General features: G+C 60.2%; 1 protein-coding gene across 3 annotated transcripts; it reads right to left on the bottom strand.

Moving 5' to 3' along the window:
* Window positions 1-25299, bottom strand: SH2D3C (SH2 domain containing 3C). Of its 3 annotated transcripts, XM_069772039.1 has the most exons (12): window positions 25173-25299; window positions 22373-23024; window positions 17664-17703; window positions 6863-6991; window positions 6127-6575; window positions 4249-4373; window positions 3295-3872; window positions 2937-3052; window positions 2566-2737; window positions 1700-1811; window positions 849-1055; window positions 1-720 (listed from the first exon to the last, which is right to left on the bottom strand). In XM_069772039.1, the coding sequence occupies exons 1-12, from the start codon at window positions 25210-25212 to the stop codon at window positions 545-547; spliced, it is 2796 nt and encodes a 931-aa protein (XP_069628140.1). In that variant the 5' UTR covers window positions 25213-25299; the 3' UTR covers window positions 1-544. The 3 variants fall into 3 exon arrangements, with proteins under 3 accessions (XP_069628140.1, XP_069628138.1, XP_069628139.1); XM_069772037.1 differs by lacking the exons at window positions 22373-23024; window positions 25173-25299 and adding an exon at window positions 21171-21454; XM_069772038.1 differs by lacking the exons at window positions 17664-17703; window positions 22373-23024; window positions 25173-25299 and adding an exon at window positions 13334-13506.
* Between the last annotated feature and the right edge of the window lie 160 nt (window positions 25300-25459).

Here is a 25459-nt window from a genome sequence, read left to right as displayed (position 1 = left end):
TCCCCTTGAGGAACAGCATAAAAGTTTATTGTATGTAAGAACCAAACCCATGAGATATGTACACGTATTTACAAGACGAAATGAATGAGCCTAATTATTTACAACAAGAACCGTCCTTCACAAGTCTGTACATCGAGGAGTGATTGTGAAAATGTATTTACAAGCAGGATCTGGCAGCCGTGGGCAAGACGGAGATGGAAAAGAAACAAAACTGAGGGGCAAGGTGAGGGGCACTGTGTAGTCATGGACCTCAGTAGGGCTGGATGGCGGACACCGGTGCTGGCCTGCCCAGACACCGTCCCCATTCCTCGACCGGCGCTGCAGACCCCGGGCCTGTCATGTCCCAGGGAGGTGAATAGTAGATGGGAAGTGGATGTTTTTCCTCCTCTTTGTCTCAAAATTGCTGATCCGTGCCCCAGCGCCTTTCTGGGCCATATCTTCTCTTCCTGGTGACGGGTGCCTGGCCCCATCCCTTACCCCACAGCCGCCGGGGGTGGGGGGGTGGCAGGCTGGGAGCTGGGGGGTCTCCCAGCACCTGGGGGGGTTACAGCTCGCTGAAGCGCACCGCTGGCTCCAGCTTGTGGGACAGGGCGGTGAGGACCTTGTCAAACTTCTCATAGCGCTCGGCCTGGCTGCTCTCGGCCCCACGGCTGCCCCACAGCAGCCGCAGCTGGAACTCAGTGCTGAAGACCTCCAGCAGCTCTGCTCTGCCCTGGAAACCTGGAGAGAGGGAGAGTCAATTTCCTGGGACAGGATGGGGACCCTGCGCCCGTGGGATGCTCTGTCTGGTGCTGGGCTGGAGCTGCACACTGGGGAGGGAAAGGGGCTCTACCATCCCCATCGCTTACCCTGCAGCTTCACCTCAGCATTGGTGTGGTAGAGCCCGCCATGGTGGGCCACCATCCGTGCTGCCTCCAGGTGGGCCATGACCACCTCCACGCCATTGTCTGTGGTCTCCCAAGGCTCGGGACTGTCCGTGAGAGCCTCATCCCGCTCCAGGAGAGTCACAAGGGGCATGATGTGGGGAAAGGTGGTGTTGGTCAGCGGTGGCCCTTCTGCGGAGAGAGACACCCTGAAGACCCCATGCAGCCCTGTGCCCCTGCATCCCCCTCCCCATCTGCCCTGGCCCCAAGGACCACTGGCATGGCCACACAGCCCCATGAAGCCGCACTGCCACCGTACTTCTGGGAGAGGCTTTAAGGCTCAGCTGTAGCACAGCAGCGGCTGTGGCTCTGCGATTGCTGTGCCGGGGGCCATCGCCTCGTTCAACACCAGCTCCTCCCAGCCCAGCTTTCTGGTTGTGCTGGGAGGGGAACACTGCTGACCCTGCTTGGGCTGCATTTGCGTTTCCCAGGGCTGCGATGGGGAGCAGGTTTGCAGAGCCCAGAGTGCTGGGTGTTGGAGAGACATGGCTTTTCATCTTCCCCAACTGGGCGCCCTGTCCCCTCAGCTTGGCACGCACTGCCGTGTGAGCGCAAGGGTTTGGCTCGGCTGAGTTGTGTTTGTGCCCAGTTGCTGGTTTTATTTAGTTATGAAATGCTTCCTTGGGTGCTGGGGCTGTTCAGCAGCCAGAGGGGAAGCGTCTGGCACTGGCTGGCAGAGGGTCAGAGCTCTCAAACACACTCCCTTCCAGCAAGGCCATGCCTGGACAAAGCAGGAAGGAGCAGGCACGCCAGAGAAGGGGAGTTGCTCCTGTTACCTTTCCCTTCGTTCAGGCTTTTCAGGAATGGCTTGAGCTTCTTCTCGTACAGGATCGCGCCCTCTGTGTGCCGCTGCCGCAACACCATCCAGGTCTGCTCCAGCCGGGCAATCTGAAAGTAGATGGGGCAGATGGAGGGTGCTGAGGGCAGCACAGCCCCCGAGAACCAAGCTCCAGGCTCACATGATGCTCCCAGGGGCGCACTGCCTGGTGCCAGAGCCCTGGCCCCCGGCCTTGCACACAGCAGTGCCTGCTGCTCCCCAAAACAGCCTCCTCCACCAATGCTCACAGCCAGAGACGGCATGTCCCTGGCACTGAGGCTGGGTTCAGGATTTCTCCCCCCTCCCCATGCCCCAGGACAGCAGCTTCCCTGCGTTGCAGTGGCCTTGAAGATGAGACACAGGGAGGGGGCAGCCGTTCCACCTCCTTTGTGCAGGCAGGAAGCAAGACTTCCCAGCTGGGCTTGATTTAAAATTGAATTTTAATCTCCTTTCATCTTCCAAAGGGAGCAGTGTGGCCCGGAGACGCTGCTGCCACAGCCTTGAGACTGATTTGTATTGTACCGGAGGGCAGATTCATTTCCTCCCAGGAACACAGCCCAGCACAAAACAAAAAGCCCAACCACCGAAAAACAATTGGATCCCGGCGGGACTGGGCTGTCTGCTCCACAGAGGGGATGGCTCTTCCCCTTTCCTGCTTACATCCCAGCGGATGTGGCCCTGTGCCTCATACCCTGGGCATTTTCGCCCTTCTCCCACCCCAACGGGTCCAACGGGTGTTGGATCCTGCAGGACACAGGGAGAGGGATGTGTTTTGGGCGAGGGGGCTGAGCCCAGGCCAGGAGGACAAAGGGAGCATCCCTGTACCTGTGTCATTTCCAGAGCATTCATGACAGCAGCAAAACTGAACATGTTCCCCATGGTACTTTTCAGCTCGGCGGCCAGCTGGATGGTTTTGTGGAGCAGGGCTGCCCGCTCCTCCATGCTGCCCGTGCAGCCCAGGATGTCCACGGCGATCATGATGGACATAGTGTGAAACCTGCCACGGGGCAAGACGCAGAGCAGGGTCAGTGGCGGGGGGAGGGCTGGGGATCAGTCTGGGGCTTGGCCAGGGCTCCTCCACCAGGGAGGTGCAGTGGACCCCCCCACCCCATGCCAAGCTGGGGACACCCCAGGGGAGCCGGGCTGTGCCGTGCAGGGGAGCCTGGTGGGCTCGCCTCTGCTGTGGCATGCCGTACCGTTCCAGCAGGTCAAGGCGGAGCTGGTGGCCGTGGGGCAGGGTGAGCAGCTCCATGCCGGAGCTCACCCCCATGAGCCGCTGCATCTCCACCGTCACACCCAATATCCGGGCAACCTGGTAAGAAAGGTGAGAGCTGATTAGACCTTTGTTAATTGAGGAGAGGCTGAAGCGTCCTCAGGCAGCCTCTTGCCCCAGCCCAGCCTCTGCCTGCCCCAGCTGAAAGAGCGTGGTAGAGCCCAGCAGGGATGCTCCAATGGTCAGGGTGCCCCAATGCTCAGGGGTGCTCCAATCCCCTGCCAACCCAGAGTGATCAGAGGGCAGCAGTGCCCATCCCTCCTGCCTGGCCCTGGCCGTACCAGGCAGTCCACTTTGGTGATGTGTTTGGCCAGTGTCTTCACATCCACCTCTGCCAGCAGCTCTTTGACCTTCTTGAGCACGGCCATCTCCAGGGGTTTGTTCTCCATGGGGATAAGCAGGGACTGGAAGGCCGCGGGGTTGAAGGAGGAGGTTGTCTCCATGGTGGGGGGCACAAAGCCCATGAAGTCCAGCTCTCCTTTCAGCCTCTGCCCTGCTTCTGCTTCCCCAGAGCCATTCTCCACAGTCCCTCTCTGTCCTTCCTCCACCTTTAGCCTCTCCATGTAGCTCTTTGTTGACAGCTGCTTGGTGTCATGAGCTGGCCGGTCTCTGCTGATGGGTGAGGTGGGGTGGAGCTGGCAGTAATGCCCCGAGTCCGGGTCGCTGTAGCTGTTCACAGAGGGAGAGGGGGAGGCACGGGCATACCCGTGGCAGGGAGTTGAGTGGGTGCTGTGGGCAGGGTCTGGCAGAGGTTTGCTGTTGTTCCCCGGGCACAGCTGGGGCTCACTGGACCTTCTTATGACAGGAGAGGCTGGGGCAATCCCGGCTGCTTGGCAGGCATGAGGCTTTAACCGTGTAACTGTAGGGAGCAGAGAAGACACTGTTATCAGAGCCTGGAGACACGCACATGCACAGGGACCACGGATGCAGCAGCCCAGGGACACAGAGCTCAGGGAAAGCCCTGCTGCCCGACGGGACTAGGCTGGTCCCAGGACAGCTGCACAATGATGCAGCTGAGGACTGGCTCAGGTCCCATCCTCAGCTCAAGCCCTCCATCAGGACAGTTTTCTTTGCTGTGCAAAGAGCTGGATGGAGTTTCGCTAGCAGAGTGATGCAGGGGCTTGCCTTTACAGCCAGCTCCATCCCCGTCCCCAGGTCCCTGCATCACACTCATGCCAAGCCCAGCCTGACCCACATCCCCACTGTCCCCAGCGGGATGGAGGGGTGATGCTTACCTGTGCTGTAGGCAGGTGACACTGGGTTCTCGGAGATGGGGGACATTGGGGAGTGCAGGTCTTGGATCTGGTCCACGCTGACGGCACAGTTGCGAATGATGTCTCTGTGGTGGGGCAGGGACACGCTGGGGAGGGGGCAGATGGGGCAAGTTAGTCCCTGCAAACAGGACCTGGGCAAGGGTAGAGGGGCTGGGATGAGGATTTGCTGCCCCATCACCTCCCTTTGGGTCATGGCCTCCTTCCACAAATAACCATACCGAGCTGAACCTGTAACAAGCTCAGCTGGAGCAATGAGTTGGCAGTCCCTGCAGGCAGCTGGGAGCAGAAAGGGCAGTACCTATATAAAAGCAGAGACAGCCCTGCCTGTGGGGAGTTTGGTTGTTTGGAGTAGGAGAGAGGGGTGTTCTGAGGCTTGGCTCAGTGGTGCTGTGGGGAACTGGCTTTGGCAAAGAAGTCATAGGGGACAGTTTTCTAGGGTTACAAGGTGGTATCTAATGCTGGGTGTGTTACTCTTTTTCCACTTGAGAGCTGTGTCGGGGTGGTTAGGTGAGCTGTTGCTCTGACCTAAAGCTTAGGAGAGGTGAAAAGTGCCTGGAAGCTGGACTCAGAGCCCAGCAGTTGCCTAATGGATGCAGTGAGATGCCGGGATCGGTGAGCTGCATAGTAAGCAAAGAGATCTTGGGCTGGTGGGGCAGCAGTTGTGGCCTCATGCAAACACTGTGTGTCAATGGTATTGTAAAAGATGCTGTGTCTGGGGGAGCTGAATGCAGGTAGGGTTGCAAGGAGGCATGGCAGGTAATTCACTGCCCTCCTGGCCACAGGTGAGGGCTGGGCTGCTGTGATATATTTGGTCTTGAGTGCTGTGCCTCTGCAGTGGGAGGAGGATGGGAGAGCAGTGGTGGTGATAAGGGGTTTGGGGAAAAATGTGAGTGGTCAGGAAAGACTGATGGACCTGGGCTCTTCTTCTGGAAACACATATGCTCTCCTGGAAGTCTGAGTGTTTTCCTTTTCCCTGCCATAACAGTTGGTTGCCTGTTTTCTGCTGTGACTTCTCACCCTGCCCTTTGGCTGAGAAGGTTGAGGCGGTGAGAAAGCAGCTTGGTTCAATGACAGGCTGTGTCCCCCTGGGGAGGCAGGAGTAGATGTGTCCCCCATCAGCTGCTGCATGTGAGGATGTATGTGTGGCTCTGCCTTCCCTGCCAGGCTCTGGGCAGCTCAGGGCTACCAAAAGCAAGCCGTGCAAAGGAAGTCTCTTTCTCCACCTCCAGAGAAGCCCAACTGCTCCAAGATTTATGTGAGCAGATCAGCCACACAGAGGCTGTGATCTGGGGGCTGTGCAGACCCCCATCAGCACAGCTCCATTGGTCTCCTGCCCATCAGGCTTTCAGCTCTGCTTGGTAACTCCTTGCAAATGCTCCAGCTGAACAGAAAGGGCCCTAAAACTAAAAGTGCCCTTCAAAAACAAATCATCAAATGCCTTCTTGGTGGCTGGTACTGGCTCTCCCTGTGCATCTGCCTGGGAAAGCTTGGCTCCTCAGCTCTGACAAGCCCTGACATGCTGGTAATCCTGGACTAGGTGATCGTAAAACACTCTCTGGCTTCTGGCCTGCAATGTTAAAGTCATGTCTGCTTGCTGGGTGTCTGCTGCAGTAGCTCAGTGTGGCTGGCACCCAGCCTGAGAGAAAACCTGAGTTCCAGCTTGGTGCTGGTTCCTCCCCCTGTTCCTTTGCTGGTCTCTCTCCACACCTTAGCAGGGACAGTTTCCATCCCCAAGCCCAAACCCCTGCCCTGCACCCAGGGAGCAGGGACCAAGTGTGGCCATGCCTCTTTCCCAGGGGCTGGTCCTCTGACCAGCTGAGCCGGGATGAGACTGCTTACCTGGTCGGGCACCCCTCAGCCCTGGTGATCTTGTCTGCTGTCAGGCCGTCCGTCATGGTGATGCTCCTCCTCTTGATGTGCCCCCCTTTCTGGGTGGCAGGGCTGTGGGGTCCCCCATGCTTCCCGTTGGCCAGCCCGTAGCTGGCTTCCAGGTAGCGCAGGGGGAAGGTGCGGTTGATGGGGCAGTAGACGATGGCTCCGCTCTGCTCAGAGATGGCCTTGCGGTTGCCCACATAGAAGCGGACGAGGGCGGGCACATTGTCAAAACTCTCCTGCTCAAAGAGGTACTGGACACGGGTATGGCCCTCGCTGGACTTGACCGTCACCTTGTTGATCTTGAAGTGGAGGGGCTCATTGCGCCAGCGGCATGTCAGCACATAGTCACCCAGGCTGGTGAGTGAGTCACGGATGAGGAAGTCACCGTTTCTCTGCACGAGGCTCTCTGACACCTGGCAGGGGACAAGGCAGCAGCTCAGGCACAGCCACACTGGATGGACCAGGGGACCTGGGTGGATGCTCCACGGGGGTGTTACCTGCAGCATTGCCTTGTTTCCCTTGCCTTTGGCTCTGAGCTGCAGGAGGGCGTTTTCTGTGACAAAACCAGGCAGCTCAGAGCTAATGAAGCCCTTGCCCAGAGGCTTCCCAGGACAGGCTGGTGGTTCTGTGTGGCTTTGGGTGCTCTCCCTGAGGAGCCCAAGAAAAGGGTGCCCAGAGCCACCCACCTTCCCCTCCTCACCTCCCGGGGGATGCGGCCGTGGTACCAAGCATGGCTGCGCAGGTCGGTGCTGCTCAGCTTCAGCTCCTCTTCCAGCTCCTTGTGAAGCTTCTCTGGTGATGAGTCGAGGATGTATTTCTCCTTGGAGAACTGTACAGGGGAGGAGAAGGTGTCAGCTGGTGCAGCAGTGCAGGGCCTGGGGAGGGAAGGGCTGAACCTGGGATGGGCTGGCAGGGTCCCCATGTGAGGACTGTGGGACCCTCCATGGCATGGGCACTGGTGATGTCACCCACCGGGAGCAGACCTGTTCATGGATGTGTGTGAGGATTGCTGCTTGTGGCAAAGGATGCAGGTGGGGTAACGTGCCTGTTGATGGTCAGGTCCTGCCATCAGGAGCACTTGGAGGGTCTCCTGGTGGCATATCCACATCATGCCTGACCACCCTGTCCCCGGTGTGCTGCCCCTCTGCCCCAGCTCAGAGCTGAGTGTTGTTGGGCAGGAGAAAACCTGCCCCAGCTCCCTCTCAAACATCTCCAGGGCTGAACCACCAGAGGAAGCACTCTTCCAGGAGGAAACCTGCATTATTACTCCTCCTTGAAACCTCCACCACAGTCCTCCTCCAAATGGTTAACTCACTGTGTTTAGCCTGATGGTGGCATGAATAGTAATGACAAATGCAAAGGGAACCTTCTGCATCGAAATTAGCTTTTACCGGCACTGGTGCACCTGAGCCTGGAGGATGCAATCTGCCCCCTCCCTTCCCCCCAGAGAGATAAGGGATGGCGTCATGTCTCCTGTTGGATGGAGCCGGCTGCGCTCCCTGCCTGCCGCTTGGCCAGCATTCCCAGAGGGCAGCTGAGGATGCTGAGCTGCCGGCACGGTGAAGCCGGTGCTTGTCTGGGGAGGCGAGCACAGGCTCAGGGTTCCTATGTGCTCCGCATGCAAGGCCGGTTCCCCTAGTCGATGCAGCAGCTTTGAGATGAGTCCCGCTGTGGTGCCAACACTAGTGCCTTGGCAGCGCTGCATGGTGGAGCAGGGCCTGGGAACCAGGACTCCTGGGTTCCCCCCACATCCCAGATGTGTGCTGTCCTGCAAGGGGGACATGTGTGCCACTTCCATGGACAAGGGAGCTTGGATGAAGCTACTAGGGTGTCCTGTTCCACTGCTTCCGTGAGTGAGGGTGGCTTGGTGGCCTGGCTCCATCTCTGGTGGCAGTGCCGGCGTCAGGAGGCACTGCAGGCTGGCCCAGCTCCTTGGCGCTTGTTAGAGCAGGATGCTGCTGGCATCTCAGAGGACAAGCACAGGCTTGAAACCCTACTGACACCGCTCTGGCACTGCTGGAGGAGCAGGCTGGCACTTATGGCTGGCTTTGCGCAGCAGCTGATTCCCCAGAGCACTGGGGGCTGCAGCCCCATACCAATGCACTGGGGACCTGCCTTGGAGCCGACCCCTTTGCCCAGCACCTCATCCCCTGTGTCCCATATCAATTCCTGCTGCTCCTCTAGCAGTCGTGAGCAGGGGAAAGCATAGAGCACTGCGCTGTTTTCCTGCCTTGTACCCACTGCTCTCAGGGTGCTCCTGGGATCCCACCAAGTCCCTCAGCAGGAGCCTGACCTCAGGTGCCCCTCCTTCCCAGGGGAGATGCTCCATCCCCCGTGGTAGCTGCATTCATCAGCTAAGCCAGGCAGCGATGCTGTTCTGGGGACTCTGCTCCAGCCTGGGGAGGGGGAAGGAAGCTGTGAAGGGCCTGTGTGACAGACCATGCTCTGCAGGGCTTGCCCTCACTAGCCTGGACCTGCCCCTGATCCTCCCTTCCCAACTCCTATCGAGTCAAAAGGTGCTGGGACAGTGGAAGCAGCCTGTGAAAACAGTACAGACTAAACTCAGACTTGCTCATCTGACTGTGTTTACTCTCCCCATGAGAGGGACCCGCTCGCTGGAGCCGCAGGGACCTGAGCCAGGAGATGCGTGGGTTGTCCCCTCTTGACCGAGAGTTGCAGGGAGCCGAGTGCTCACTGCTGCTCTGGGGCCCTCGTGGAGACAAAGGCATCTGGTGCCACTGAACCCTATTAAAAATAAATGGTAGCTGGTGGATGCTGCCGAGGTCCGGCTGCCTCCCGGGGGGCTGAGGCCGAGCAGATGCCGTTTCCATGACAACCCATCCACTGCCACCGAGCAGACCTGACTCGGCCCGAGCAGCAGCAGGGGACCCTTGGCTGCAGCACCCTCCCTGTGGCAAGCTCACCCCAAACTCTGGAGTAGGGAGGGATCCCCCTGGGAGCCTCTCCTGTCTGTGCAGGCTAAAGCTGTCGGAGCTATGCTGGGAGTGGTTTGGAGACGGCGCTCCTCTGCCACCCCTGGAGTGGGGATTAGTGCCTGTTCTGCTCAGCGTTGTACATCTGGGTTTTCCCCAAATCCTCCCCATGCAAATGCGCAGGATAACAAACAAACCCAGCTGAGCAGTGCCCGGCGTCTCCAAGCCTGGATTTGGGCAGCAGCCGGCTGGCATCCATGCCAGGAGCCAGGTGCTAACCTAGCAGGAGAGAACAGGAGGTTTGGGAAAGGCAAGGGAGGTTTTGTATCTTGCAGATGGGGGAGGCAGGCCAGTCATGAGTGGAGGGTGCCATGAGCCTCCTTCTCCAGCCACGTGGAGGGCACTGTCCCTTTGGCTCCTCTGCTGGGCAATGAGATCCCATCTGATTTGCATGGCCACCAAAAAGCCACTGCTTGGAGTGACTGTGTGGCTACGATAGCCAGGGAGGCAGCAGGAGACTGATCATGGGGAGCCCTTTTCCTTGATATGATGTGATTCTGGGAACTGGTCCTCGTTGTGTGTCTCTCACACTCTTCCAACATGCACTAGTTGCTGCCAAAATCTCCTGGCTGCTCCCCTCTCCCTGTGGGAGCTGGGCTCGCTGCAAGCCCTTGGTGCAAAAGACCCACGTGCTGTGGAGGGACATGCTTCCTCCAGCCCCCGAGCCCTTCAGCAGCGTTTGACTTTCCTCCGCTCTGCTCAGTAGCCTGTCTCGGAGGAGACCGGCTTGCAGGCTGCCAGCTGGCCAGGTGCCGAGGCGCGGGTGCTGGTGAGGCACAGCATGGCAAGGCAGTGCAGGCCAGCCGAGCGCTGTCAGGAGCGTGTAAGCGGATGTCTGAGCACCGCGCTGAAAAGGGCACTGCTTGGCACTCTCGGCTGCGCCAAGAGGACATCAAAAGATGTACGGCCCGACATGAGGTCTTGCATACTAGTGGGTTGGGTGTGGGGAAAAGCCCTGACTTCCACTAGCACCTAGCTCGAGTACGTGGTGCTGGCCTCCTGCAGGGAGAGCCCCAAGGCCTCTTCCAGCTAAGCGGGAAGAAACGGGGATTAGAGCGGTTCTCCGAACCAGCCGCACCAGACAAACCAGCTCAGGAACTGCCAGAGACGATGCCAAGCTCTGCTTGAGGAATCCCAACCAGCAGCCAAGCTGGCTTGGCTGGAGAAAGGAGAGCTCCTCCGTCACGTTCAGTGCCCTGATGGGCTGTTTCACAGTCCCAGGGCTGGGGAATCCTCTGGTGCTGCATGCAACGGGGGCAGCCCCCGTGAGGGGACAATTCCTGGGGCTCTCCATCCCTGCCCACTTCCCTGATTCTTCCTGCTGCTTTCTTGGGGGAGGAAGCACCTCCTGTCCCAGCCGAGGGGCAAGGACTGGAACTGGCAGTGGAAGGGCAAGAGCTGGGGGGATGGAGTGTGCTGACAGCTGTGGTACATGTAAAATGGTGAATGTTGCTTTGCCTGGTGTAAGGAGAGCTTCAAAGGCTGGCGTTTGGCTTTCCTTGCAAAGGTAATCTTATGAAACAGGAATGATTTGCAGTCTGCTTTCCTGCTCTCCCCTCCCAGATCTGGAGGAGTCGCAGCTGAAGATGAATTCAGCTTGGAGAGCAAGGTGTACTCGCACCCCACCCCGCTCCTCTGCCGATAACATCTGACTAACCTCGGGGCACTGAGCGCATCTGCTCTCCCTCCTGCTCTTGTGCTGCCCGCCTGTGCTGGGACCTTTGCTAGGGAAATCCCAGCCCCTTCTGGAGTTTTCCACCCCTGCTCTGGCTGCTGGAGCAGCTGTGGGGCCTGGGAAGCAGAACTGGGAGGAAATGGAGTAACAAGCCATTGGGAGCAGGTGTATAGGGAAAGCCCCAGAATCGCATGTGAGGTCTTCTCTGCTTCCTCAGTCCTGGCAATGGGCTAGTTCAGCGAAGTATTTCAGAGCAAATATCCTCGCTGAGAGACAGTCAGCACCACAGCAAACCCAAGAACTGGTCTGCATGCCTGCCCAGTGCAGGACTGTTGCGCTTACCAGTCCAACTGCCAGGTACCACCCAAGAACAGTTAGTCCATCCTGCATGACCACAACAAGAAAATCCCACCAGAAACAACCCTCAAGTTGTTAAGGGCTTGCTCTTAGTCTGCATGCCCTGCTGTGAGCCAGTCCATCCTACTGATCTTGATATCCACATGGAAAAGAAATCATTTGTTCCTCTGTCCTGTCTCACAGTGGCTCTGGGCATCTAAATGGCCTCTGAGAAGGCACCACCCCATCTGTCCACCCCATGGGTGACTGAAGGTATCTCTTGGGTATGCCACATCTCCATTAGTCCCCACTGAAGGTAGACCTTGACTCAAGATGTTTGTCCCAGCATTCAAAGCCCTTCCTAGGACTGGTCCTGGCCACCCACAGGGTCTCCTCTCCCCTTGTCTGTGTTCCTTTGTGGCAGCTCTGGAGCAATTATGTCTGGCTGGCAGGGGTGGGGTGCAGCTGGGGTTGATGGCCGGGAACATCTGGGTGCTCTAAGGTGGGACAAGTGCCCCAGGTTGGGCAGTGGGGTGGTGGAGTGCACTGCTACGGCTGCCCTGGGGGAGCAGGTCTCCAGTGCAGTGATGGGATGTGTGTATACACACATTTCCATCCATCTATATATTACTTATCTCACTCCAAGACGGCAGCAGCGGCTGCTGCTGCATCCCTTTTCGGAGCTGCTATTGGCCAGAAATGATGTCAGTGCTTCCCAGGCTGGGTGCACTGCCATTGGCGGTGAGCAGGGATGCGGCTGTCAGCTGGAAGCGCTCCAGTCATTCATGGGGACTTCAGTGTGTGTTTGCTGGGCACGCTTGGACACAAATAGATGGTAAAAGATCTGGCAGAGCCAGGTGAGCACTTAAGGCTTCACTTTTAACTCTTTCTGGGGTTGGGATGGAGCGCCCTCCGTCCCCTCTTGCATCCCTGTGTGAGAGCCAGACGCCCACCTGTCTCTCCCTTGTTCTGGCAGCAGCTTGCTGAAAGCACCCCCTCGCCCCCTGTGATGTGCAGCCCAAGGGCTGCTGCGCTACGGCACATCCCCCTGTATTGCTCAGTGGCCTTTGGACAACCGGGAAAAGCTCTTCTGCTTTTCTCTCTTCACCCCCACTAGCAATCAAAATCCCTGGCTTTGCACCGAGATCAGCTGCAATCATGACAAGACTTGAAATGCTGCTTCTGGGCTCTGTCTTACCCAGCATAATCTCTAAAGCTCAGCACCTACCTCACTCAGCAGGAGTATTGAATAAGACTGCCGGCTCTTTTGGCTGCCAGCTCCCTTCTAACTTGCAGCTCTAATGCTACAGCTCTTGCTTCAGACCAGAGCCTGCTTGGCTCTTGCAATCCTAAACACCTTTGCTCTCTTAACTCAGAGTAAATGAGGGAACCAATTCCTAGCACCGTGCCCCTCCTGTGCAAATGCCATAGTCCAAAAATAGGACACCTAGACTCATGCCCAGACAGTGGTGGTGCTGGAAGCACCACAGAACAGGTGACAGATGGATCTCAGCTTTCTCCCACCAGTCAGACCTGTGCAGTGCAGCACATACATGGAGACACAGGCCAAGAAACTGTGCGTTCTTCTGGGCTCGGTCTCTCCTCTGTGCTCAGTGATGCTCCCAGCACATGCCATCTTTTGGGGGAAGCTAAACGCTTCCCTGCATGAGGTCTGCTGCAGGAGAGGGCTCCCTTCAGAGACTTGTGCTGCCTGTCAAAAGTGCCGGTCCGGGGGCATCCGGCATCCTTGGCTCTGTGGCCCTGGCTGCAGAGGAGGCTCAGCTCTGCCCCACGACCTGGTGCTTGGCTCATCTCACACTTGCTACCTCCTTGACGAACGCAGGCAGGCACGCTGCCCGCACCCAGCCCTGCCATCTCCCTGCTGAGCGGGGCAGCGCTGGGGGCAGCGGGGCTCCCCGGTGGGACCCCGGGGAGGCCGCCGCCCCCTCGCACCCGCTCTCCGGCGCTGCAGCCCGGGGACCGGAGCTGCCTCACGGCCGGTGCGGGGCCGGGGGTCGACCCGTGCCCCCGGCGCTCTCCCTCCCGCCGTACCCCCGCCGCCTTCCCCACGCCTGCGGGCGCACGGAGCCGCTGCCCGGCGGCACCCGCGGGGTCTCTGTGCGGGGCAGCCGGGCCGTCCCCGGGTCCCCCCGCCGCCCCCGCTCACCTGGACCTGCATGAAGGAGCCGCGGTAAAAGCAGCAGGCGGCGGCCGACAGGGCGCTCCACAGGCTGCACCGCTCCGTCATGGCGCGGCGCGCCCGGCCGGGGCTGCCCGGGCCCGGCCCGGGCTGCACCGCCGCTGCCGCCGCCGCCGCCGGGCTTCAATTTCAGCCGCTTCCCCGATTACCTCATCCCTTGTCGGCAGCGGGGGGCGGCGCCGGCGCGGCAGCTCCGCCTCGGCCCGCCCCGCGGGGCCGCCCGCCCCGCCACCGCGGACCCCGGGGGAACCGGCACCCCCGGCACTCCCGCGTCGCGAAGGGAACCGGCACCCCTGAGAGGATCAGGCACCCCTGAGGGGAACCGGCTCCTCTGAAGGGAACCGGCACCCCGGCTGCCTGCGCCCTGAGGGGAACCGGCACCCATGAGGAGAACCAGCTCCTCTGAGGGGACCTGGCACCCCTGAGGGGAACCGGCACCCCTGAGGAGAACCAGCTGCTCTGAGGGGACGTGGAACCCCTGTGGGGAACTAGCACCCCTGAGGGGAACCGGCTCCTCTGAAGGGAACCGGCACCCCGGCTGCCTGTGCCCTGAGGGGAACCGGCACCCATGAGGAGAACCTGCTCCTCTGAGGGGATCAGGCACCCCTGAGGGGAACTGGCACCCCTGAAGGGAACCAGCAACCCCGACTGCCTGCTCCCTGAGAGAAACTGGTTCCTCTGAGGGAACCCAGCTCCTCAGAGGGGAACCGGCACCCGTGAGAGGATCAGGCACCCTGAGGGGAAGCAGCAACCCCGGCTGCCTGTGCCCTGAGAGAAACTGGCTCTTGTGAGGGGATCAGGCACTGCTGAGGGGACCCAGCACCCTTTATCTCCCCATCCCAAATCCACCTGCTCTCCCCAGCAACGCACACGAGTCAGGGACAGCCTCGTACCCTCTCGCCCACTCCCCGTCTTCCTTCACCCCCGCCCTGGTGACGCCTTTTGGGGGGAGACACCGGTGCCTGCCTCACACGGCAGGGAGCCAGCTGCCTGCTTCCCGCGTAGGCCGTCTCCGAGTTGCGTTTAATTAAGGCTCCACTTCGGTTTAATTAAGGCCACAGTTTCACGTATGGGATGTGCGAGGCAGCGCTGATGAATCAAAGATTGCTCCAGCCCTGACTCTCAAAAAAAAAACCCCAAACCCAAATCCCTTCCTGAACCCACTGCTGGCACCCTGCCCTGTGCACAGGAATGGGCAGGGGCTCTCCCAGCACCCGGCCGTGAGCTCTGCACCTGCTTGCCCGTACCCAGCTGGTCTCCCTCCAGGTCTGTCCCGCACCAGCATGGCCTGGATTTGGCCATGCTTTGGTAACAGGGGGCTTTACATTCCCATCTACAAAGCGCGTCCTGGCCTAAAGACCCCTGTGCCTCCCAGCACACCCCTGCCCAAGGAGATGCTGTGAGCTCAGAGACGTATTCCTGCTGCCACCAACTGTAGAACCCTGCAGCTTCCCCGCTAATTAATTCAAACAAGCCCCTCACATCCCCGGGCAGGGAGGCAGCAGCCAGGGCTGATGAGATACAGGTCCCCCGAGCGGCTCCTCCACACAGAACAAAGAGAGCTCAGAGGCACTCGCTGGGCCCGTGCTCTGCCCCTGGTTTTGCCAGGGAGAAAGGAGACAGGAGAGCAGCATGGGTTTGTAGCAGGACAGGGCTGAGGCGTGGGGGGCAGCACGCAGCCTGCGGGCAGGGAACATGGGGTGGTGGGTGGGCACGGATCCCATGGGTGCCTGCAGCCCTGCCAGGATGGGAAGGGAGCATGGGCTCTCCTCCTCTCCTCTTGCATGGGGCTGAGGGACAGAGCAGATGGCAGCACACAGGGAGATGCTGCTCCAAAAGGATCCGACGGTGAATCATCCTCCTGCCAAGGCTTCTCCCCAGTGACGGGCTCCGTGGTTTCCCTCTGAGGCTCTCGCCGAGGGAGTGAGTGGGAGCCTCATGGGCCGATACCCCCAGCTGTGCCCGTGCTGTCCCTCCACAGGGGGAAGCTGAAAACCTCTGACTGAGCTTTCAGAGACGCACGACAGCTTTACCGGCTGCTGCTCTCCCAAAGGGTAACGCTGTTCTGCAGCTCCGTCACCTGTGCAAGGGCCAAAGCTAGGCTGGCTGGGAGGTTAGCAAAAGGAGCTGGGCTTGTGGATCCCCCAGGCAGCTTGGAAACACCAACCCTTAGGCTATTATTAAAGAACGTTAATTACCAAGTGCTTATTGATCCTGGCTTTCCGACCCTCCTTAGCTCCTGGTTGCACTTCTAATCATGGCAGGCTTGGTGATGGGAGAGCTGGCCCTGGCCAGTTTGTGGCTGAAGCTCAAGGGCTGATGTTTGGCAGTTCTTTGGTGCACGTCTGGACACAGACCTGCCTGTGAGCCATTGCTCATGAGGACTTTGCAGCGCATCCTCTCCCTCCTCCTGACTCTCTCCTTCACCAGCTCTTTTCTTCCTGTGTTTCCTCTGCTTGCCCCTGCAGTGGTGTTTCCCCTCTGCTCATTTCCCTCCTGGCCGCAAAGCCAGGACCTATTCCAGTGGCGGGTCCCAGCCCCGACCCACCTTGTTCCCAAGAGATCCCAGGCACAGCAGCCAGCAGCCACCTTTCCACTCTGCATCCTGCAGGCCCTGGGGCCGAACACTGCTGGGTGCTGAGCACCCTGCAGCTGCACGGGCTCCCAGCCAGGCACAGTGCCTGCAATCAGCTGGAGTGCCCCCATCATCCCGGTCACTCACAATCCAGATAATTACTTATTTGACTAAAATAGCTGCTGTCACTGCAGCCATCAGTTGCTTCCGTGACCAAAGGGAAGTGGTGTATAAATCACAGTCCATGGGCTGTGTCTGGACACCACGGAGATGGGTGAGAAATAAAGGCCAGATAGCTCGGGTCTGGGATCTGCCTGGAGAGTAGACAATTCTCCTAGCTCACCAAAAAGAACTCGATCCCAAAGGCAAAGCCATACCTATTGTTCCACACCTGTGTTGTTTCAGTCTACTAACTCATGAGCCATAAAATGTGCCTGTCTCTGGGTCCACACACTGACAGTGCAAGGAAAAACACCCCAAACCATCCAGCTCTGCCCCTCACCACCTCCTTGTCCTTGCAGGACTTGCCTGCGTGAGCCCGAGCTTTCCTGTGCATCCCAGGGTGCCCCATGACAGGGCTCTACCCTACAAAGCCCAGTCAGAGCCTCGACGCTCCCGTCAGGGTCTTGTTGCTCTGGCACATGTCCCACTTCCAGCCCTGTGAGCTCCCGCTCTGCCAGTCCCACATAGCTAAAGGAAGAGGAGAGGAGGGACATCCGACCCGGGGGATCACTCTGTTACAGGTCAAAAAGCTGCATCCGACCCCACTGCCCAGAGGCTGCTGGTTGCCAGACCCGGCATGCAGGGTCCTCGTTAGCCCCAAGGCTGGACCTGGAGGGGGCTGACCCCCATTAGGAGGAGCAGATGAGCTCAGGGTTCAGCCAGCTCTCTCCTGAGCCTGCCGGTTGGTGCCACCACAGGCGGTTCCCACATTTCCATGTCTAGCTACAGTCACCATCAAGAGTCCCAAGTCCAAAAGACAAAGGTTCAGGGCTCTGTACTAACGATGCCACCCAAGCCGGGCATTTCAAGTCACTTCTCAACAACCATGTCTGCCCAGCGGCATCACATCCCCATCCGGCAACCAGTCAGGAGGCTCCAACCCTTCTCAGACAAACTCTCCAAAGACCATTGCATGGTTTTCAGTGCTCAATCCCCAAACCACACAGCATCCCTGCCACCGTTCCTCTGTGCCTGCCTGGTTCCCAACGTGCCAGCAGCCTCCTGCAAAAGGGCCCGCTCTCCTCTGGAGCCAGGCGCCTCGCTAATGAATTTCTGGCCAGACATGAAGAGTCCTCAGGAATGTTAATAGTTTGCTGGAGGATAAGCAAGAGATTTGGAGAGATTTACACCAACTTTCATGTGACAGCTACGAAGTGTCTCAAACCCTTCCGTTTCTTTATGTGGGGGCGGAGGCAGGAGGCTGCCCCTGCATCTGTGGCATTCGCAAGTGACAGGGAACACGAAAAGCAGGCAGCTCCTGTGGGAGCAGCACTGGGGGGACCACGTAGGGCTTGTGTCTCCTCTGTCCCCCCTGGCCTCGCTGTTTCTGGCAGAGAATTTCTTCCATGGCCAAACAGAGAGCCCAGAGGAGGTGGTGGGGTGTTGGGTGCAGAGCTGAGCACCCTGCTGGTGTAGGACCTGGCCAGCCCCGGGGCCACCATCCCCCCTCCACCGCTGGCACCCAGCCGGGGCAGGCTGTGATCACGCTCAGCATCTTACCTTCACATATTCGCTGCCAGACTCCAGGCCATCATGGTGGCTAGAAGGAAGGGGAAAAATAAAAATAGATAAGTAAAGGGCAGTAAGTCATGACAGTCTGGTCAAAGGCAGTGGTGGCACACCCAGGGGGAGTGGGGGTCTGTGCCCCTTGCCTTGCCATGGGGCCAAGAGCACAGCCACAGTTTTGGGAGAGGTTCCCAGGGCCCCAGGACTGTTCCTGCCTGCTCCGTGCCCACTCTTGGCACAGGGCTTAGCCTCCCTAATGCGATCAGGGAAGAATGAGGCCTTTTTAGAGGATCTCTCCCCAAATCGGCTTGGGAGCGTGTGAGCTGAGCTGGGGAGACCCAGCGGCCAGGCTGGGGTCCCCACAGGTCATGGTGCTGGGGGGTGCATGCCAAGGTGGGGGTCCCTGTGCCCTGTTCCCTGGCAGAGCGGTGTTCCCAGTAGGCAGCTGCTGGGACACACCAACCAGACAAGCATTTCTGACTGTTTCTCTATGGCCTCATGCAACCCTGCAGAAATCAAACTTCCACTGAAGCCAGGGGTGAACTGCGATGTCCTGGCTGAGACTGCAAGATTTGCCCTCCCAGCATACAGGCTATAGAAACTCCCATTGTCCTTGGTGACATGTTCACTCTTAGCCCTACTGACAACCAACCCAACAATCCTGAGATGCAGCTGATCTGGCAGCTTCTTTGCCATCATTTCATGGGGGATGCAGATGGCCCCTGCTCTTTCCTGAGTGTGTAGCAATGCTGCTACTGCTTTTTTGTGCTCTTGTAGGTCAAGGTATGTGTCTGTATGGATGAGTCCAAGGGGAACGACAGTGAGTTCAAAGGGAGAGAGGCTGTAACAGCCTGAGCTGGGATGCACTATTCTGACGTCTCACCTTCCAGAATAAAATACAAAAATCCAGACTTCTTTAACCAGAACCCAGTACCTGTTGCCTCCCCAGTGCCAAGCTTCAGCATGGATATCCCACTGCATGCCGAGGTCGCCTGCCTGAGCACAGGGCGGCAGCAAAGGCCCTGGGATGGGAGGCTGCCAGCACCAGGGCAGGCAGCTGCAACTAAGGAATAACCAAATCTGAGGGCGTCACAGACTTGGGATGTCCCTTCCTCACCAGGAGCCGCCTCGCTCCACCTAGTGCCTACAGTCACAGCCGGACCCCTGCTTCATACTGGGAGCTGCTGGGGGTCCTGCACACAAACCCCTCCTGGGAGCCGCACCGGTGGCATCCCTGGGGAGCCAAATTCCTCCTCTGTGGGCTCCCTCCAGGTTGGAGATGGTGCCTGGTGGCTCAGAAATCAGTCAACCAAAAGGAAGCAGGGATGGCAGAGGTGACCGCTGCCAGATGTTGCCCCACTGGACATCCCACATGGCATTACAGTGTGTCCTGCCAGGATCAGCATGAGCCCCTCAGGGTGTCCAGCCCTGCAGCAGGCAACCCCCACTCCTCCAAGCCCACACTGCTGAAACTGCATCCCCCGCGGTCCAGCTTGGAAGGGGAAAAGGGGCTGGAAGTCAAGCCCACACTTTTTGGGGGTGAAAAAAATAGAGGAGCATTTGGGAGAGGGGAGGGACACAGACTCCCCCGGGCAGCTGTGGGCTGCCTGCCTGCCGCCGTGCTGCCTCTCCAGCCTGTTTGCCTTTCACACGGCCGCAGAGAGCTGCCTGGTGCTGCGGGAGCCGTGAGAAAAACCGGCAGCAGGACGGGGGGCCTCTGGGCAGGAAATCGGGAGCATGGGAGCAGCTGGGAGACGGTGCGAGGGCCCGGGCAGGGGAGGCCCCCGTGCCGGGGAAGGGCAGCAGCTGGGGCTGGGGAGGGGCTGGGCACCGCAGCCCCCCTGGTTCTGCACATTCCTGGAGGAAACAGCATTTTTGGGGGCAGCCGAGCGCCTGGGAGAAATTCCAGGGCTGCCTTTGGAGCGCGGCCGTGGCTGAGCCGCTGGGACCCGGCGGCACTAGGGAGTGGGGTTTCGGCAGGGTAGCTGCTCCTTTTGGGCTCGGGAAGGCATCACGGTGACTTGCAAACATGCCAAGCTCTGGGCTGGATGCTGGGGAGAGGCCAGGGTGATCGTGTGGGTCCAGCCCCAGTTTGGAGCCCAGGCTCTGCTCGTCTTCGCACACTGGTGCAGGCTGTGCCCCAGGGGAACCAAGTTGGGGCACCTCGTGCCTCAGTTTCCCCCTCTGCAGAGCTGCCTCCTTCGAGGTTTTGGCTGGCAGTGCTGCCAGAGGGGTCTGCCGGCAGCTGTGGGCAGCACCCTGCCTGTGCCCCACGCGAAGCGGCATTTCCCGTGCCTCACGCACGGCCGCGCGCAGAGGGAAGTCGAGTCACGTCCGCTCTACGACCTGCCTGCGGGTCATCTCCCGTTAGTCACCATGCCCCTGCCCAAGTCACGGCCACTGCCTCACTCTGAGCAGCTCCACAGGCTGGGTGCTGCTCCCTGTCCCACAGCAGTGCAATTCCCCCCCCTTGAGGGTTTGATCCTGCAGGGAGCATCCCTGGCAAAGCCCTCCCATGCATGGGCATCCTCAGCCCATCCTGCCTCGGGGTCTGTCCTCACCAGGGATGCTCCAGGGGGGGCAAGCGAAAATGTGCCCCAGGGCCATGCTTGTGTTCCACCCCCCATGCCGCTTTTAGTCCCTCTGCATGGGTGCGCCCTGTGCTGGGCAGCTGGCCCTGGTCCCTGCCATGGCCTAGCGGGAACAGACTGTCCCCATCCCCAGGGATGTGCCTGCGCAGGAGGAAGGGCTGGGGCGCGGCACTATCCCGGTCCTGCTTCCGCCAGCCCGCCCGCCCCACAGCAGGGCCCGGCCGTGGGGACGGCTCTGGCAGATGGCTGCTCCCCAAGCCGGGGGCTGTGGCAGGGGCTCCAAGTAGAGAGTGGAGGGGCAGAAATGCCCCTGATGCCAAATCCTGCTCTGGTCGCTCTTGTGCCTCAGTTTCCCTGGCAAACAGCATGGCAACGCCCATCACCAGGGCAGCCCCAGATGATGCAAAAGAGCATTTCACCCTCAATTTTTGGGGACCCAAGTCCCCACTCCCCAGAGCCAAGACACCCAGCTGACCCACACACATTCCCCTGCTGCTTGGCTCCCAGCTGCGCTGGCCTGGGACCTAAGTCATTTCTGGGGGACAGAGGGTCTGGGCGAGCCCCGTGCACCCTCTGCAGGGACCCTCTGCCACTGCTGGGGTTCTGTGCTCACCAGAGGACGTGGCAATGCCACCGGCCCCGAGCCCCCGAGCCTCCAGACCCTCAAGCCAGCCACAGCCCCTGAGCTTCTCTGCCCTGGCGCTGGGTCTGATTGAGGTTTCGGCAGCCACAGCCGATATGCTTGCTCTTTCCATGAGCAAATTCTGCCACGGGCCCGGGGCCTTGGCGGCCGAGCACTGCGTCGAGGCTTTGTGCCTGCCCCAAGCAAAGCCCCTTCCCATCCTCTCCCTCCCCATCCCTTCCGCCGTGCTGGGGTGCGAGGGGTGGCTGGGGGGCCGGGACCCCTTACCTGCCCTGTCCCAGGATGGGAAACCTCCTGCCCACTGCTGTCATCGGCCCTGCGTGATTCAGCAAGCACCTCTGCTCCGGGACGGGGAGAAACTCTCCCAGGCGCTCTCCCGCCTTGCACTGAGCGTTGGGACTTTGGGGCGCGCAAGGCGGTGGCAGACCCTCCTCCTTCCCGTCCCAGCCCTCCTCCGGCCCTCCCTTCACGCCCGGCAGGAATGTGTGGCCGGCACAGCCTGACTCCCACTGCCGGCACGAATTCCTCCTCCTCATCCTGCTCCTGGGGCCACCCGGACTTCCCAACTGCTCAGTACCGAGGCGAGGACACCCCATACCAGGGGCGGCACGGGGGGAGCAGAGGCATCAGGGGCCACCCAAGTGGAGAGAGAGGAGAGCTGGGCCAGGGAAGGGGTGGTACGATGGGACCTTGTTTTGGGGAGAAATTTGGAGTCGGCGCCTCCACCCATGTCCCCAGTCCCATGCACACTGCTGGGCTGGGGATGCATTTGGCCTCTTGTGCCCAGATGCCCAGGCGATGGGCAGGCGCTTAAAAATCCCTCTTGTTAATTCTGAGGTCAAACCCCCCCAAAAAATCCAACCCTTATCTGAAAGGGCTGAGCCCCCAAATTCCCCCGGGGGGGGGGGTGCCTGGAGGGGGTGGGGTGGTGGTGTTGTGCCCAGAGTGGGGGGTTTGTGCCCAGAGTGTGGGATTTACTGGCAGTTGATGGAAATGGGGACGGGATGGCTGGTTTTGGGAATTGCCCCCCTACCTTGAGAGAGGCAGTGCTGCTCGGGGAGGGGGAGAAGGATGGAGGAGGTGGAAAAGAGGAGAGCGAGAGGTGGAGGGGGCCGGGACAGTGCAGGTCTGAGCTCTCTGCAGCACGTCCCGGCGCTGGAATGGAGCCGCCGGCAGGACAAAGGGATGCCGGGGCTGAGCAGGGCCACGAGATGTTTCCACCCCATCCGGAAACGGGAGGGAGCAGAAATCCCACAGGAAACCTCGCTCCCATGGAGCCACTGACCTGGCCATGGTATGGAGCGCTCCAGCCATGCTGTCCTGCCGGCCAGGTGCATCCCACTGGCACTGTGGGTGATGGGGTGGGGGGCACTGCAGGGACCCCGCTGTGTCCCAGCCCCCTCCCCTTGCCCTGGGGGGACAGAACAGGGGTCCCAGCAGAAGGCAGAGGAAACTCAATGGGGCCATACCTGTCTGGGGAGCTCTCACTGGGGTGCTCTTGCCCCTTTTCCAGCAGATCCCCATTGGTGGTCTTTGCTCCCACTGCTGTGTCAGGGCTCAGGGTTTGGCTGGGTTTTGCAGCCAGGCTGGAGGTCAGTGTGTCTGTCCTGGGGCAGGAGATGTTCCCCGCGGGTTCCTGGTCTGTCCTGGCCATCGCTGGCCCTGGGGTGTCCACAGGCTGAGCCACTTCCTCCTCCTGCTCTGCTTGCCCAGCAGCTGAGGGTAAGTCCGTGCCCGGGTCAGCGGTGCCAGACATCTTGGAGGACTCAGGATTGGGGAGCGGGGCTGTCCGGGGGGTTTTGTCACTGGGGATCCCTTTCTCCCGGCAGCTCTGGCTACTCTTCGCTTTGCCAAGGCTCTTCCCTGCCTTGCCCAGGTTCAGCCTGGGCATGGTGCCCATGTGGCTGTACATGTCTGACGATCGGGCATAGGGGCCGGGGCTCTTCGGCATGGTGTTTAGATCATCCTGGGTGCCATCGAAGGGCTCCTCCAGGAAGCCATGAGGAGGAGGGACACCCGGCCCCAGGCTCTCGGGAGAGCTGGGGGCCACAGACACGCGCCGGAGGGTGAAGGAGCGGGGGATGCTGCTCAGGCTCCCGAAGCCTTTGAACTTGAAAAATTCTGGCAAGGAGAGAGAGAAGTGTGGGGTTACTGCTGGCACAGTGTTATGGTGGGGGGTCCTGGGGCCCCTGGTCCCAGTTTGGGGTGGACATGGGGCACTGTGCTGCAGTGTTAGCCCTGCTACACCCAGCATCTCCAGTCCCAGCTCGGCATGATGTCTCTGTGGCCTGGGGTGTATGGGAGGCTGCTTGGGGCATCTCTGCTGGGACCCTGGGAGGTCTGTCCCGGTCCCTTGGAGAGCAAACGTCCCCTGTGCCCTGGCAAATCTAGCGGCTGCATTTCCCCACTGCAGTCGTAGGGGTGGAGGAAGAAACACCTGGCCCTGGTGAGCAGGCAATGCCAGAAATTATTTCAAATCTCTTCCTCCTGCCCTCCGCCTCCCTGCTTTCCCCAGGAGACTCTGGGCAGGGCTGGCAGCTGTGCCCAGCCCCGTAGCCTCAGGGCGGCCCTGTGGGCCGTACCCCTTGCCCTCTCCGGGATGAAAGCATGGGACACACCGCATGTCCCCAGGGGATGGGGGTCCTGGCCATGTGTGCTGTGCCCACCTGTGCACATCCATTGCCAGCACAGTGGAGCAGGAACCAAGCATCAGCGCGGGACTCGGCGGCACTTGCGTGGCAGCATCGGCTGCGGGCAGGAGATAACTTCTCCGCTTCCTCGGCCGAGCGCTCAGCCCCTCACAGCCTCCCTGCAGCTCCCAGCTGCCACCTGCAAGCGCTGAGCGCAAAGTGTTCACCGGAGAAGTATTTATAACCCTGGCGGGCGGCTTTGCATTTCACACCTCGGCCTCAGCTCTGCGTGCTGCTGTGGTGCAACCCCAGGCCAGTGCTGGTGCTAGCATGAGAATGGTGGCACGCAGGGCGAAGCAGGCTGCGGCTGCAGCTCTGCAGGGCAGCTTTTTACTGCTGGAGCGCGGGTATTCTGGGTCCCTCTGGGGGTTTTGCAATGTTTACCCTGCTGCGGGGCTCTGCAGAGCCTCTTCCCCTCCGGGCACAGCAAATTTGCTAAGGCAGGAAGCAGCACGCTGTGGCAGTGCTGTGCGAGGAGCTGGGTGTTCGGGGGGCTGCTCGGCTGTTGGACTCCCACCTCCTGCCACCATCCATGGGCTCTACAAGGCATCCCCACAGCCGGACGGGGCAAAGGGCCATGTAAGGGGCTGCAGCAGCCCAAAAGCCCTTCTACGCGGCAAAACCCTTGTGACCCGGACATTGTTAAAGGCAAAACTGCTTCGGGTTATACATCCCCTCAGGGTCCGAGCGTCCTCCACTCCCAACTGGGTGGGAAAGGCAACACCGGGGACTTTCCCCATCTTCTGGCTCTCCACCACAAAGGAAAATCCCAGCTGGGATGGGGCTGTGGGTTTTGCCAGTGGAGGGGTCCCTGGGGAATGGAGGGATTGGCCCCCCTCCGGCACCGGCATCGCGGCAGGAATGCAGAGAGCAGCAGCAAAGGCTGACTTCTGTGCAGCCCAGCGCTGGGAAGCGGGGTGAAGGCCACTGCAGCCGCCTCCCGGGGCTCTGGGGGAAACCCGAGGTCTGTGAGAAAGAGCAGAGCTCACTCCCGGTGGGTACCACGCACTTCCTCTGAGAGCAGCCGGTGGGAATCTGCTCCCAGGCTCCCACCCTGGCTTCTCCGTGTCACCCCCATCCCTGTGCTGTGAGAGCACCCTGGGGCGGGGGGCCTGGCCACCCCCAGACCCCGGCACTGGCTTGCACCCCCAGCCGAGCACCTTGAAGGATGTGATTTGGGGAGTGAAGACCCCCAAACCCTCTTGTGCATCCCCCTGGGCACATCCTGGCACCCAGTGCAAGGCTGGGCTGCAGCAGACTGGTCCCAGTCCCAGCACCCGGCTCTCAAGTCAACAGCACCCGGGCTCTCCCCCAGCTCTAGGGATGGAAACCCACCAAGCCCCGAGCCCCAACAAGCTTCCTAACAAGAACAGAGCCTGTCTTGGCTCCAAATGTCCCTGGGTGGGGGTGTCCCGGGTAGCATGTGAGCACACACCACACTCACACTCACATTCACAGTCACACACCCACACTCACACTCACATTCACACTCACACTCACTGTCATGCATCCCCCCTCCTGGCCAGGCTGTCCAGGTGAGCATCCCATCACCTGCCCACCACGTCCCACGACCACTTACTGAACTTCTTGAAGCCCCCTCGTTTCTGGCCCTCAGCCATGGCTGCGCTGGTCAGAGGCCGCGGGGACCGAGAGGGACAAGTTTATAACTGTGAAGCCCTTCCCTGCCCGCTCCTCCCTTCCTGCCCCCCCGCCCCCACAGTCGCTCATCGCTTGCTTGCGTTTCCTCCCCAGTGCTGTCATCTGCTGCCGGCCCCGCTCCTGTCCCTGCCTGCCCTCCTGCTATCCCCACAGTCCTCATAGTCCCTGTGTCTGCTCGCACCAACCTGGCTGCTCGGGGCCACCTCT

The sequence above is a fragment of the Haliaeetus albicilla genome, chromosome 26, assembly GCF_947461875.1.
Source record: "Haliaeetus albicilla chromosome 26, bHalAlb1.1, whole genome shotgun sequence".
Classification (NCBI taxonomy): Eukaryota; Metazoa; Chordata; class Aves; order Accipitriformes; family Accipitridae; genus Haliaeetus; species Haliaeetus albicilla.
This window is presented reverse-complemented; position numbering and strand designations above follow the sequence as displayed.